The sequence below is a fragment of the Ostrea edulis genome, chromosome 1 (genome assembly GCF_947568905.1).
Source record: "Ostrea edulis chromosome 1, xbOstEdul1.1, whole genome shotgun sequence".
In the NCBI taxonomy this organism is placed as follows: Eukaryota; Metazoa; Mollusca; class Bivalvia; order Ostreida; family Ostreidae; genus Ostrea; species Ostrea edulis.
Window position 1 is genome coordinate 107,475,398 of NC_079164.1, and position 14,715 is coordinate 107,490,112.

The 14,715-nt window shown below is 35.8% G+C and overlaps 2 protein-coding genes across 2 annotated transcripts in view; one reads left to right on the forward strand and one right to left on the reverse strand.

The window, feature by feature from the left end:
- LOC125666820 (receptor-interacting serine/threonine-protein kinase 1-like) overlaps positions 1-14,715 on the forward strand; it is a 542,042-nt gene that overhangs the window by 106,470 nt on the left and 420,857 nt on the right. The window lies entirely within an intron of this gene.
- Positions 10,040-14,561, reverse strand: LOC125664757 (EKC/KEOPS complex subunit TP53RK-like). The gene is made up of 2 exons (XM_048897569.2): positions 14,340-14,561; positions 10,040-10,811 (listed from the first exon to the last, which is right to left on the reverse strand). Exons 1-2 carry the CDS (start codon positions 14,521-14,523, stop codon positions 10,321-10,323), a joined length of 675 nt encoding a protein of 224 aa, XP_048753526.2. The 5' UTR covers positions 14,524-14,561; the 3' UTR covers positions 10,040-10,320.

The window sequence follows — 14,715 nt, forward strand, 5'->3', positions numbered from 1 at the left end:
CCTCCGTCATGGGTTAACATTTAAACATTTTCATCTTCTCTTAAACCACTAGACCAATTTTCACCAAATCTAGTGTGTATTATCTTTAGGGGACGGGAAACTTCAATTGTGAAATTCATGATCCCATCCCCCAAGTGGCCATGAATTGTGGGTAAAAACTGTAAATAAAAAACTGATACAATCTTTGAAAATCTTCTTCTCTACTCCTGAGTATCTAGCAGTCAAACTGAGTGCATGGTTATAAGGAGCCTGTGAAATTCTTGGCCCCTGTGTTAGGGATTCAGGCCTTAGAGCAGGACCAAAATGACCATATAGTGAATATATATAAAATCTTAGAAAACCCATATATATCTGAGAAAAATTAAATGAATGATTATGATGTCCATTCAGCTTTTTACCTACATTGTGAAATTCATGGCTCCTGGGTCAGAGGTTAAGGCCTCAAGGCGGGGCAAATATGGCCATATTGAGAAAATGTATTAAATCTACTAATATTTGAGAAAAGGTAAATGTATGATTGTGATGTCCATTCAGCTCCTCTACCTAAATTGTGAAATTTATGGCTCCTTAGTTAGGGTTTGGGGCCTTAGGATCAATTCTATGGTCGTTATAACGATCTAGTTCGTCAATACAACCTCGCATTGGGTCAAATGCTGTCTGACGTGTTTCTTACCGATTGTTAAGCCGTTCTTGGCACACTGATTTTGACTGCGGATAACTCCGTTTACCTGATCAGGATATGGGGCTCACGGCGGGTGTGACCAGTCGACAGGGGATGCTTACTCCTCCTAGGCACCTGATCCCACCTCTGGTGTGTCCAGGGGTCCGTGTTTGCCCAACTATCTATTTTGTATTGCTTGTAGGAGTTATGAGATTGATCACTGTTCGTTATCTTCACCTTGCATGAAGCTAATATGGCCATATAGTGAAAATGAATTAAATCATAGAAAATTTTCTTCTCCACTCCTATATATATATTTGAAAAAAGCCTAATGCATGACTATGGAGAGAGAGAGAGAGAGAGAGAGAGAGAGAGAGAGAGAGAGAGAGAGAGAGAGAGAGAGAGAGAACCTTGTTAAAAGTTCGGTCGTCCCTTTAACAAAGTCTCTTTCTTTCTCTCTCTTTTTACATGGAAAATGAAAACTAGATAAATAAAATACAAATGCAAACTAGCACCAAAATTAAACTACATAAACTGAAAACAACCAGAACGCCTACATATTGAAATTATCGATTATAATATGCAAGGTTAAGATAACAAACAGTGACCAATCTCATAACTCCTAGAAGCAATACAAAAATATAGTTGGGCAAACACGGATTCCTGGATATACCAGAGGTGGGATCAGATGCCTATGAGGAGCAAGTTTCCCCTGTCGACCGGTCACACCCGCCGTGAACTCTATATCTTGATCAGGTAAACGGAGTTATCCATAGTCAAAATCAGAAGGCCAAGGATTTAGTGATCGAGTGTTAGGCCGTTCTGTATGCACACTCCTTGTGACGAAGATCTTTCCCTTGGTTTTCCTTTATTTATAGTTTTCTTGTTGACATCGGGAGCATACTGTTTCACAAACACATGGTTTCTTCTGATTTATCGCAAATAAGATGGATGACTTTATAGAGCCAATAACCCGCAGAAGGACAAATAAGTTAGAATTGAAACTCTCCAGGAAAAAAAAATTGCATTCTAGTTAAAACAATCAATCCATAGTTTCCATAAATGCATTTTTTGATGAGCTCAATTCAAAGGATTGTTGACAAAATTGTATTTAGAATCACGTACACACGAAAAACGCACAAAATAACGGTGACTTTGACTTTTCCAAACATATTGTCGTATGGAGTGGATCAAGTATCCATTGTGAACTGATTAACCCTTCGGTAGCAGGATAAAAAAAATCACACTGATTGCAGGAAGGGTCCTTTGAAGCCCGATAGTAGAAACTTTGATCATAATACCCCAAAATATATTGACAGACTGTTTTTATTTTATGTGTATCTAGCCTGAAGCATTTCCGACTTCTTATGATAAATTTGTGCAATATATTTCTTTCTGTCAAGAAAATATCCAACATAAATGTCATATTGGTATTTTGACAATTTTCATAAAATAGAATTTTGCTCATTATCGTCGACTGAAATCGAAATAAATTTTATTATCCTATTTGTTACACACTGAACTCATTTTCCAGTTTATCATACATAACTTTATAAAATGATCATCCATCGTAACATTGTCTAATCTCTTGTTGTTCACGATATTTTTTTTTAAAACGCACTAATTGCAATACCGGGTCTTCCAGGCCTAGGCCCTTGCAGACCATGGTCCACGCAAGGTATGCTGCTATCCTGCCGATGTCGGGCATGTTCATGAATACAACAGCATGACATCTCTTGGTTCTCCTTTTCGTTGTATACGAAAGGGTCATTTGATCCATAGAATCAACACTCCTGTTTGTCATGTTGTAATCGTTGACTATTTCTGGCTTATTCTTTGGTAAAAGGCGAAGATAACGAACAGTGATCAATCTCATACGCAATACAAAATAGATAGTTGGGCAAACACGGACCCCTGGACACACCAGAGGTGGGATCAGGTGCCTAGGAGGAGGAAGCATCATTTCTCAGCCGGTCTCACCTTCCTTGTGCCCTATATCTTGATCAGGTAAACGGCGTCATCCTTAGTCAAAATCAGTGTGCCACGAGAGGTGTAACAATCGGTATGAAACAATACAGACAGCATTTGACCCAATGATAGGTTGTATTGGCAAACTAGATCGTTATAACGACCATAGAATTTGTGAAATGCTGACTTTAAACGAGACTGTTGAAACCCCTGTACCATCAACCTGTTTGTCAGTAGATTGCCTCGATTTAAAAACTGACCATACGCAGAATAAGCTCTTGCCTATCGAATCAGATGAGAGATATCAACACCATATGCAGGTGATAATAGAATATTGCTACATACGTTTTGCACACAGGCACTTGTTTCTGTAAATGACTTATGGCTTCTGTATACTAATAACAACACAAGTTACCTAGCTTCAAATGACACAGAATGGCACCCCCTGAGAATGTCGGTCTTTTGAGCCTCCAGGGAATATGCGATGCAAATGTATTTACTACCGTTGTATTGTACAACCATTCAACTTAAAAACCATGTATGGCATGACTGCATTCATTGCCTCTTATCGCCGAAAACTGCAACAAAACATGAATTTTCCGTTTTATACCACGAAGTGCTATGTACTGATACCACGCAGAATACGTGGGCGATTTTGACTGGCTAGCACGCTCTTCTAAAATTACGTTTGGAATTCTTTAGAGTTATTTATATATGTCGATTTGATATGTCCCTGTGAGCTCGAAATAAAGGACACCACAGAGTCGTCCACTTCTGCTTCATACTTAGATATTTTATTGAAAGTAGACATTAACGGCAAACTGACAACTCAACTGTATGACAAACGGGATGATTTCAGCTTCTCCATCGTCAAGTTCCCACATTTATGTAGCAGTATTACACTATCACCTGCATATGGTGTTTATATATCTCAACTAATTCGATATGCAAGAGCTTGTTCTGGGTATACTATAGTCAGTTTTTAAATCGAGGTAAGCTAGTGACAAACAAGTTGATGGTACAGGGATTTCAACAGTCTCGATTGAAGTCAGCATTTCGCAAATTCTATGGTCGTTATAACGATCTAGTTCGTCAATACGACCTCGCATTGGGTCAAATGCTGTCTGACGTGTTTCTTACCGATTGTTAAGCCGTTCTTGGCACACTGATTTTGACTGCGGATAACTCCGTTTACCTGATCAGGATATGGGGCTCACGGCGGGTGTGACCGGTCAACAGGGGATGCTTACTCCTCCTAGGCACCTGATCCCACCTCTGGTGTGTCCAGGGGTCCGTGTTTGCCCAACTATCTATTTTGTATTGCTTGTAGGAGTTATGAGATTGATCACTGTTCGTTATCTTCACCTTGTATAGAAAAGATAGAGCATCAGAGATTAATTTAATGGTGACCATTAACATACGATGAACATTTCACAAAAGTTTATCAATCAATAGACATTCATTACCAATGAATGTGCTGCGTACACGTGGTCCAGATATAGTAACACCATAATCTACTTTCGTTTTCACATACATGTACCCAATGAGCAGAGACTTTACAAACAGATAATATTACCCACAATGCAAATTGAATTAAAAAATTATCGAATAAGAATGACATGACTATCGAATAAGAATGACATGATTATCGAATATGAATTACATGCTTTTGAATATGAATAGCAAAATTATCAAATATGAATGACATGATTGTCGAATATAAATAACATAATTATCGAATATAAATGACATGATTATCGAATATGAATGATAAGATTATCGAATATGAATCACATGTTTCTGAATATGAATGATATGATTATCGAATATGAATCACATGTTTTTGAATATGAATGAAAAGTTTAGAATATGAATAACAATTTATTGAATAAGAATGATGTTTTTAAATATGAATAACAATTTATTGAATAAGAATAACATGTTTTTGAATATGAATGATAAAATTATCGAATATGAATATAAACAACTTTTCGAATATGAATAATATGCTTTAGAATATACATTAAAAGTTTTCGAATATGAATAACAAGATTAATATAATAGTGCAACATTTTACACGCCATATTAAGCTGCTGTCATTATTTTCTTATTCTAAATAAAACGCAAGTCCGTGAACTACGTTACAGTGAATTACGTTATGATCAATTAATTCAATACTGTTAAGGAATCTTTTGTACGAGCAAAATCACTAAGAATCTGTATCATTGATACCGCCTGTCATACAGGGACCTGTAGAAAGGGAATTTACACGCGGGAACGATTTTGACTACTGCAGTGGTGTATATAATCATTTTAACCATCAATATCCTTATTCAAACAAATGCAACTATCTAATTCCTACGTAAGCCGATAGGTCCCAGGGTATAGAATTAATATTTATTTAACTGGCGGCCGCCACTTAATTTATGTGGCGGCCGCCACTTATTATCTGGCGGCCACCAGTTATTAACTGGCGGCCGCCATATAAATTAACTGGCGGCCGCCAGTTATTTTATCTGGCGGCCGCCACTTAATTTATATATGGCGGCTGCCAATTGCAAAAACAATGTAATTCGTATCGCTGAGTGATTATTTTGGAAAGATTTAGAATAGTACGCAAAAACGCAGCATCGTTTTTCAAAGTGCATAGGGACATTCGGAGGAGAAATTGTCTTCTACAATTGTTGACAAGCAGAAAAGGAACTTAAAATGTCTCTTGTCCAAACTTCGTACTCCTAAATTTGAGGGAGGGAGCTCCGTTCATCCTTCAATTGATCAGTTCATTCATTATTACATTTTTACCATTCATTACTACCACCAAAAGAGTGGGGTGGGGGCCAATTAATCTTATTTCACATGTGAAAATAATTTAGTTTAAATGTGAAAATAATAGAAATTGAACGTTCAAATAAATGGAAGGTCAGCCCTGTGGTTCTACGTATTTAACAGTACAATCGAAAACAATAATTTAATGTTCTTAATTATATATATATATATATATATATATATATATATATATATATATATATCACATACATATTACTAAGCATTGGGGATGGATTGCACCCCTTTCATTTTGAGAGTGAGATAGAGAAAGAGAGAGGAATTGAATAACTGGTGACAGCCATATAAATGATTTGAATTGAGTGGCGTCCGCCATATAAATTAAGTGGCGGCCGCCATATAATTAACTGTCGGCCGCCAGATAAATTAACTGGCGGCCGCCACATAAATTAAGTGGCGGCCGTCAGATAAATTAACTGGCGGCCGCCACTTAATTTATCTGGCCCGCCAGATAATAAGTGGCGACCGCCAGATAATAAGTGGCGGCCGCCAGTTAAATTAAGTGGCGGCCGCCACATAAATTAAGTGGCGGCCGCCAGTTAAATAAATATTCTATACCCTGGCACCTATCAGCTTCCGTAAATTCCTAGTAATTTCATTAGAATTTTATTTTGAAAATGAAGAATGTATGTTATTCTAAGATATCATGACAATAAAATATTGATTTACTTTGTGTTTACCTCTGGTGTAGCTTTGTATATAGTGTAACGTAATTCACGAATGTGTAACGTAATTCACAAACTTATAAATACTCTGTTTTAATGTCAGATAATGACTAGAATAAGTAATGCTGAGCTCATGCTCTGTGTGCATCAATTCATGTGATGAGAGAAATAATCGATTTCATGCACGCATCAATTCATTTGATGAGAGAAATAATCGATTTCATGCGCACATCAATTCAATTAATGCGCGCAATAATTGAATTGATGATATCTTCCAATAATTAAAGTTACCTTAAATTATTTGGGTTTATGTTATTTTGGGGTACCATACTATCCCACTGGGAGGAGGTGGAATAGCTGTTTGGGATGCATAGTGTTTCTGCGACGTGTGTTTTGTAGACAGGAAAGTGGTACAGTTTTGTGACATGTTTGGCGGATGGATAAGTCATATGATTGATTAATTGATAATATTATGTTTTAACGGCCTGCTCCAGTTACTCTCACTCATATGGAGAAGCCGGCATGATTGTCAGTGAAGGGCAGCAAAATTTAGGCCTGTGCTCGTTGCTTAGGGTCTTCGAGCAGGGAGGGATCTTTATCGTGCCACATCTGCTGTGACACACGACCTCGTTTTTTTGCGGTCTCATCCGAAGAACCGCCCCATTTAGTTCCCCCTAACGACAAGCAGGGGCACTGAGGACCTATTCTAACCCGGATCCCCACAGGATGATTATAATACGAGTTCTGACTGAGAGTGGCATTCCTACCTACAGTAACAGTACTACGGACGAGCCAGCAACAGAACACATACTGTTGATAAATCCGTGAATGCAAGTGAGCTCTACCAAGTAGATGCGTGTGTGGCTGCAATGTACGAAAATAAATGGTATATTGGGAAAATCTTTGAATATGACCAAGATGATCAAATCACATACAAATTGCGTTAGGTGGGGAAAAGTAATTTAGAGGCGAAAGCATTCAAATAAGATTTGAATTCCTAGTACGTGACATTCTTTGCCCACTTAATGAGCCAGTAAAGAGGGACAAGACACGTAATATGTTTAAATTCTCAGAAAAGGGTCTAGAAAGGTCCAGAATATTTTTTGAAGAACTGTAATAAGTCTTCTTTTGATAAGAAAAATGTACGTATTCAAAATGTTTATTTCCATATTAGCAGTTACAAGTTCGCATGTGAATTACGTTACACCGTCTGTTTTATCAAACAGACTTATTTTAGTACAGAGTTTATTGTTTAATCCTATCAAACTTAATTGGGCACTAGAAATGGTGTATATGTTGCTTAAATCATCCGTAAAAAGTTATTATTCTGCTTTTTCAGACTATACAAATGGTGATTTCGCCCAATATTTAACACGGTGTGCGAAACGTGATTTAATTTGATGTTTAACGATCATAAAAATTTAGAGATATATTTATGCTATCATTTGCAAAGATAGTGTAATAAGAATTTTCATTTTCCGTATTCCAATTTGTGGAATTGTCACTGTTAAATCATTAGAAAACATGGGTATGTATTTTCTGAATGAATGTGAATTATGTTACAAAGACGACCATTATCTCAAGTCTGAAAATAAATATTTCCTTTGAATGTTAACGTACAGAAACCTTTGAACATCTTTCTAAAAGATGTACAAACGAAAACATATATCTACTCCGTTGTTAATTTTAGTATGTAAGTCTATCCAAAGAAAAAATAAAGTATCATTTCCCCATAAACCATTTTTTCTTTTTTTCAATGATAAAGTGTATCAAATATGGACTATTTTAGTATACATATATATGGTAAATTTTGAATTACATTTTGGTTTTTAATTCCATAGTTATTATATATCTATCAAATAATAATATTTGAAACATCATTTTGAATACTAGAATAACAAATGTTTTACATTTTGAACAGTATCTAAAGCAATAACGTAATTCACTGCCAAAATTACCCTGGATTTCTTTCAAATGTGTGTAGAAAATAAATCCTACTTTCAAGAGCTACCGTATGTGTTTTCTAATTCTAAGAATATTGCTCTATCGAAATCAAAACATTTCCATCATTTTCAGAGTTGAAAATTTTCAGCCGTTTTTTAAAACTTTTTGGGGCACTTTAATTGACTTTGGATGATGTGCACCGAATGTGTGTCTGTGTGTGTGTGTGGGGGGGGGGGGGGGGGGGGGGGGGGAGAAATTCAAACACATTGATTAAAGATATAAAATTGGTATTTTATTTTCATTTAGGAATATTTACTGATCTTGATATCTATCAAAGATTAGAATAATCAACAATGACACTTCCTCTATATTTATGCAATATTATTGTCTTTAAAAAAGACATGTAATACACGAGTACATGTACTTGTTTTCCAATAATTCCAATGTTATTTATTACAGTTGTTTTGATTGGACAAAAATAAAGCTGAACGAGAGTTTACACATCAGTAAATCCTATTATTCATACGCGCCTGAAAAACAAATAACGTAGTGCTGGGAAACTATTTTTTTTTTTGAAATTGCTAATACAGTGTATGGATTGGAATAATAAGAATCAAACATTCTTTTTGAAGAATTTATCGATTTATAAACTCCGGACATTTAACTCACAAATTTAGCATAAAAGTGCTTCATGAAAGCTTCCTGACATAATGCAGATTCAAGCTTGTTCAAATGATGGCCCCCGGGGGGTTGGATAGGGCCAAAATAGGGGGTCAAAGTTTTACATACAAATATATAGGAAAAATCTTCTTTTCAAGAACCACTGAGCCAGAAAAGCTGAGATTTACATGAAAGCTTCCTGATATAGTGCAGATTCAAGTTTGTTCAAATCATGACCCTGGGGCGTTGGATGGGACCAAAGATTTACATACTAATATATAGGATAAATCTTTAAAAATCTTCTTCTCAAGAACCACTGAGCCAGAAAAGCTGAGATTTACATGAAAGCTTCCTGAAATAATGCAGATTCAAGTTTGTTCAAATCATGGCCCCCGTGCGTTGGATGGGGCCACAATAGGGGATCAAATTTTTACTTAATATGTAAGGAAAATCTTTAAAAATCTTCTTCTCAAGAACCACTGACCTAGAAAAGCTGAGATTTACATGAAAGCTTTCTGACATATTTCAGATTTCAATTTGTTAAAATCATGGCTCCCAGGGGAGGATGGGGTCACAAGGGGAAGGGGGGGGGGGAATCAAAGTTTGGCATACAAATATATAGGGAAAATCTTTAAATATGAGCCAAGTGACTCAGGTGAGCAATGTGGCCCTTGGGCCTCTTGTTAATATCAAATTGTTAAATGTGGTTTTAAGCTTAGTGTAATCTATGAACAGAGTAGATCAAGGTTTAGAAGTTGTAAGCGGCAAATTCTGAGGACTCCCTTTTTCCTCAGCAGAAGAGTGTGTGTAATGGGGATAGAGGTTGAATTCTCTGCATAATTGGCTTTGCCTATTATGTAAATTACCCCATACTTTGAGTATCATAGCCCGTACAGGGAGTCTCATATTTGCATTTAAGCCTCAATATAAGTTTTCTATGTATATGTTTATGATCTTTCAAAAAATGCATACAGTTCCTAATCAATTACAGAAAAAATTAAGAAAAATAGAAGTTTGAAGCATATAAATCATTTTGACCCCCCCCCCTCCCAAAAACCTGAAACCCTGACCCATGTACTGGTATTTTACAATTCAAGAAGCTGGACATTATGTATATCATAACTATGCATTTATCTCCCATGACCATGAAAGTAGAGAAGAATTTTTTTTTTAACATTTTCATGACGTGGCTATATTGGCTCTGACCAAGGGCCTGAACCCCTGATCAAGGAGCCATGAATATCACAATTCACATTACATGTAGGAAACACCATTACATCAACAACGACACAAAACATATATTGGATTTGTTTAGATAAGTTTCAATGATACAGATAAACATTGGATATAATACATGTGTATGTACAGTGCCCTTCTTCCACAGTTCACGTACTACCTTGTGTATCATATAAATACTGTATATACATGTATATCTATCACTGTACATATATTTCTTTTGTCTATCTACTTTTCCTATTAGACCGAGTCCTTAAAATTGTAACACTTCAACACGCTGCAGTTAGTAGTTCAATTCACTCTTATTTATTTTTCTGGAGGTATAATTTGATGTCTGTAAATTCAGCCGACCATGGTCCTCTTCCTTCCTCTCATCCTCACCTCCTCCAGCTTCCCTACCACTTCTTTAGATCCCGTGTCGTTGCTCTTGCAGTAGGCCTCTAATACTTTGTTAAATAGTTCTTCTGTGTTTGGGTGAGTGCTTAAAAGAGCCCGTTCTAAAACATACAGATCAACTCCTTTGTCCTCCGACATATTTTCAAAGAAACTTAATCCAAAGTCGATAAGATAAAGCTTGCAATCTGATGGTTTTCCTTGGAGAAGCATGTTAGATGTTGTTAAGTCTCCATGAACTATATTTTGCTTGTGCATGATACCCAGGGTGTTCCCAATAGCTTGTGCCAAAGGCTTGAGTGTTTCGATTGCTTCCGCCAAGTCCTTGCTGCCCTGAACATTCTTTATGTAGTCTTTTACTGTCACAGAATCCTGCACTTCTTCCATGTAGATGCAAGAAGAATCCATGTTCACGAAATATACAGTAGGTGTGATAATACCTAAAGCAAAATAAAAGAAATTGATGAAATGCATGAAACAGTTAATCACTTATTGCACAACAGACAGGCCATGGGATTAGCCATCAATATTTAACATACATATATCATTACCAAGTATGTTCATTTCCATCAAATATACATTTATCTATGACCTATGAATCCAGTATTATCAATTTGAAATGTTAGAATGAATTTTCATTTAAAATATAAATAATTTAATTCCTATTTAAAACTGTATGTCCTTGCAGCTCACAGTGGTTCTATCTTGGATAATTGAATTTACAAATCATAGCTATTTGGTTCTGGCAAATATTTTTAAAGACTTTTCCTATATAAAACTTAAAAATCCTATTATGATCCCATCTGGATGTTTCCATAGTAAAATCTAGGGTACATTGTACATATCAACATCATCATTTTGGGTACGAGTTGACGATTTATTTGGATGCATTGAACGAGGTATGAGTTGTCTGTGAACCTTTAAACAAACATAAAACTTTATGGTGATAGATTTTCTGGTTCTGTGATTCTTGAGAAATGTTCTATTTTAAACAGCACTATATGGAGCACCATATTAACAGAAACTCAAATAATTGAAAATATCATTAACCTGCAACTCAATTATTGTGCATACTAATTGAATAGATGCATACATCAATTCAATATGCAATTTCCAGGTTACCCAATAGTTATTTCCCTTTGAGACGTAAAACATACTTTCGTCCACACGCGGTGGGTACAAATGCTAATTTCTGCCTTCTTATATTGCCTAAAGGATGATTATCAGATATCATGCAACCACCAAACTGCTGGGACACACAATATTAGTAAGTTTATGATTTAATAAACAACAAGCATTCTGAGAGTATTGCATGGCAATACATAGTCCCCTATTGGTTGCAAAATCACTGTACCACAACAATATTCAAAGTTCATTATGTAGGTTATGGTAAAAGGAAAAATTGGGGAACCAGGATACGAATGATTGGAAATCAACTATTATTCAAGTAGAGACTAGACCAAGAAAAAAGACAAATTTATAATTAGGTTTAGGTCTTTAACCAAGTCAATAAACTGTGACATGTAGATAATCATGAATAATTTATCTAAATTGTAGTATTACTATGCTAGAAGTTTTAATGAGTGTAGTATTCTTAATTCTTATCTACAGAGATAAGAAACTTGGATGTAAACTAACAATTCATGCTATTTTTCTACGTCCAAGGACCATAACTTAAGGAAAATCAATAGACCACGATGAAATTCAAACTTGATCTGTAACTTGTTATGGCAAAGCCACATACCAAGTATAAAATAAATATCTGCAAGAACAGAGAAAAAAAGTGCGGAAAACTGGACTGACAGACAGACGGAGTGCAAACTTAAAGTCCCCTCGACTTTGTCAGTAGGGGACTAAAAATCAACAATCACCATCTTTCTTACTTGGAACTTGCATATCATTGCTCTCATCGACTGAATTGAAGCATGCATCAATTCAATTATTGCTCTCATCGACTGAATTGAAGCATGCATCAATTCAATTATTACTCTCATCGACTGAATTGAAGTATGCATCAATTCAATTATTACTCTCATGAACTGAATTTGAGGCATGCATCAATTCAATTATTGCTCTCATCGACTGAATTGAAGCATGCATCAATTCAATTATTACTCTCATGAACTGAATTTGAAGCATGTATCAATTCAATTATTGCTCTCATCGACTGAATTGAAGCATGTGCATCAATTCAATTATTGCTCTCATCACCTGTTATTGTTTATAATTGTTTGGTTAGAAAGAGCTAAATGTGATGTCACAAAGCACTATTTTTGTTCAACTTGGCTACATGGCGTTATATTCCCTGTGTTAAATGAATAGATGGATCATAGAGTTATCTTCATATAATTCCCCCTTTAATATTAGGATGTTACTGGGAGTTTAGCGAAAGGGGAATTTCATAAATAATATATATTTTCAAGTGAATGGATATTTCTAATCTATCGTACTTAACTAAATTATGATTATCACTTGGGGCACGCCAATGACCATTTCATGCTTCACTCGATCCTATGCGGTCACATCATATATATACATATATGTATTAATACATATTATACATATTTTAAAAATGTATTATATAAGTAAATGTGGATTGAATAAATATTCATGGTCAAGGTCATCTCAGTAATGCCATTCAATAACAAAGTACATGAAAGCGTACTTGGAGCGTCTCAGATAAGTCCAATTTAAATAACAATCACGATGATCTCGTCCCTGTTTACTCAACACCAGAAGGTGTTAGTTGGTACCGCTTCAGGCAGTGTACTGGTCTGCTATAGTCAAACACTTCAAGTTATTTGTAGCACGTTTTTCGACTAATTTTTTGTCCCGTGTAGATCTGGGTTACAATAGGTCCTCAGTACCCCTTGGTTGTCGTAAGAGGCGACTAAATGGGGCAGTCCTTCGGATGAGACCGCAAAAACCAAGGTCCCATGTCACAGCAGGTGTGGCATGATAGAGATCCCTCCCTACTCAAAGGCCATAAGTGCCGAACATAGGCCTAAATTTTGAAGCCCTTCACCGGCAATGGTGACGTCTCCATATGAGTGAAATATTCTCGAGAGGGATGCATGTTAAACAATATTCAATCAATCAATCAATCGACTAATTTTTAAAATGAAATTTCCAAATGTTTCAGATATATATTTTGAAGTGACACCATCAGTCTTAAAGATTTCAAGTCACGTGATGTTGTAAATAAGCGGTGGATTTCCAGATAGTGATTAGACACAAATGATCCCAATGACCTATTCTCTTTTGAAAAGTCGATCGAGAGGCATGTCCCTTGTCCCGGGTTTAAATTACAACTCTGATTACGTCAGCTTGCTTTTCTCTAACTGGTCCCCTATTGTGACAGACCTGTTAACGTAAACCCGGGACAGGGGACATGTTGAAAATGGATTAAAAGCAAGTAAGTGTTGATTTCCTGGTGACAGTTTTGTGCATTACTGTTATATGTTTGAAAACAACTTGTCTATTGCATATATCCAGGCACATCTGAGTCAAAAGGTCAGTCGAAGCATAAACCGTCACTGACTCTGGCATTTACATGTTTTCCAGAATCAAAATATGAATGCTTGCGAAGAGAAGTTGATGAAAGCTATGCCTCTTGACTTCTCTAAAGAGAATACCCTATGAACCTCACCATTGGTATGTTGTCTGATGATTCTCTAAATGTTAAATGAAGAACTTTCAATCTTATTTTATCATTGCACTTTATTTTCATAAATTTCGATACAGAGGCATGCTTATTTTCTTTAATTTCTGTTTTAAAGAAAGAGAAAAAACAATCCATGGAAAAATGCTATTTAAAGCTAAAATTTGCTTGTTGGAAAAGAACCATCTAGCTAAAATTTGCTACTAATAGTAGTAAAAAAAAAAAGTTGATTTCGATCCCTGCAGACAAGACTTGATCTTACAAGCTCATTTGAGTGCTCAGGTGAGCTAAAATAAAATTACTCTACCATTCATTCGGCATCTCAACATTGCTCGAACTTCAGATTTCACTCGATGAGCTGTCAATGATTTGTCAAGACTGGGATGTCTATAGGATTTGGTAAATCGTTCTTTGACAATGCATGGTCTCCCGTAAAAGTTTGTTTTGTAAATTTTTGCTTCAGCTCCTTGCTTCCACAGCTCCATGTTCATTATACTCAGTGTTTATTTTTGTTTTTCATTTACCAAATAATTATCTCGCTATGTAAAACGTGAAACTGATTATGATCCATGTTATACGTTTTAAGTACCTCCAAATATAAAAGAGCTAGGGATCATCCCATAACTGTGACGAAAATATTTTACATCTTTCATATAAAACCGATATTGCATTTTATAAATTTT

Excerpts from the sequence above, each read along its gene's own strand:
- LOC125664757 (XM_048897569.2), bottom strand. The coding sequence starts at position 14,523 with ATGAACATGGAGCTGTGGAAGCAAGGAGCTGAAGCAAAAATTTACAAA. Across the intron at positions 10,812-14,339 it reads GTTGAGATGCCGAATGAATG|GTATTATCACACCTACTGTA; the intron begins GTAGAGTAATTT and ends ATTTTGCTTTAG.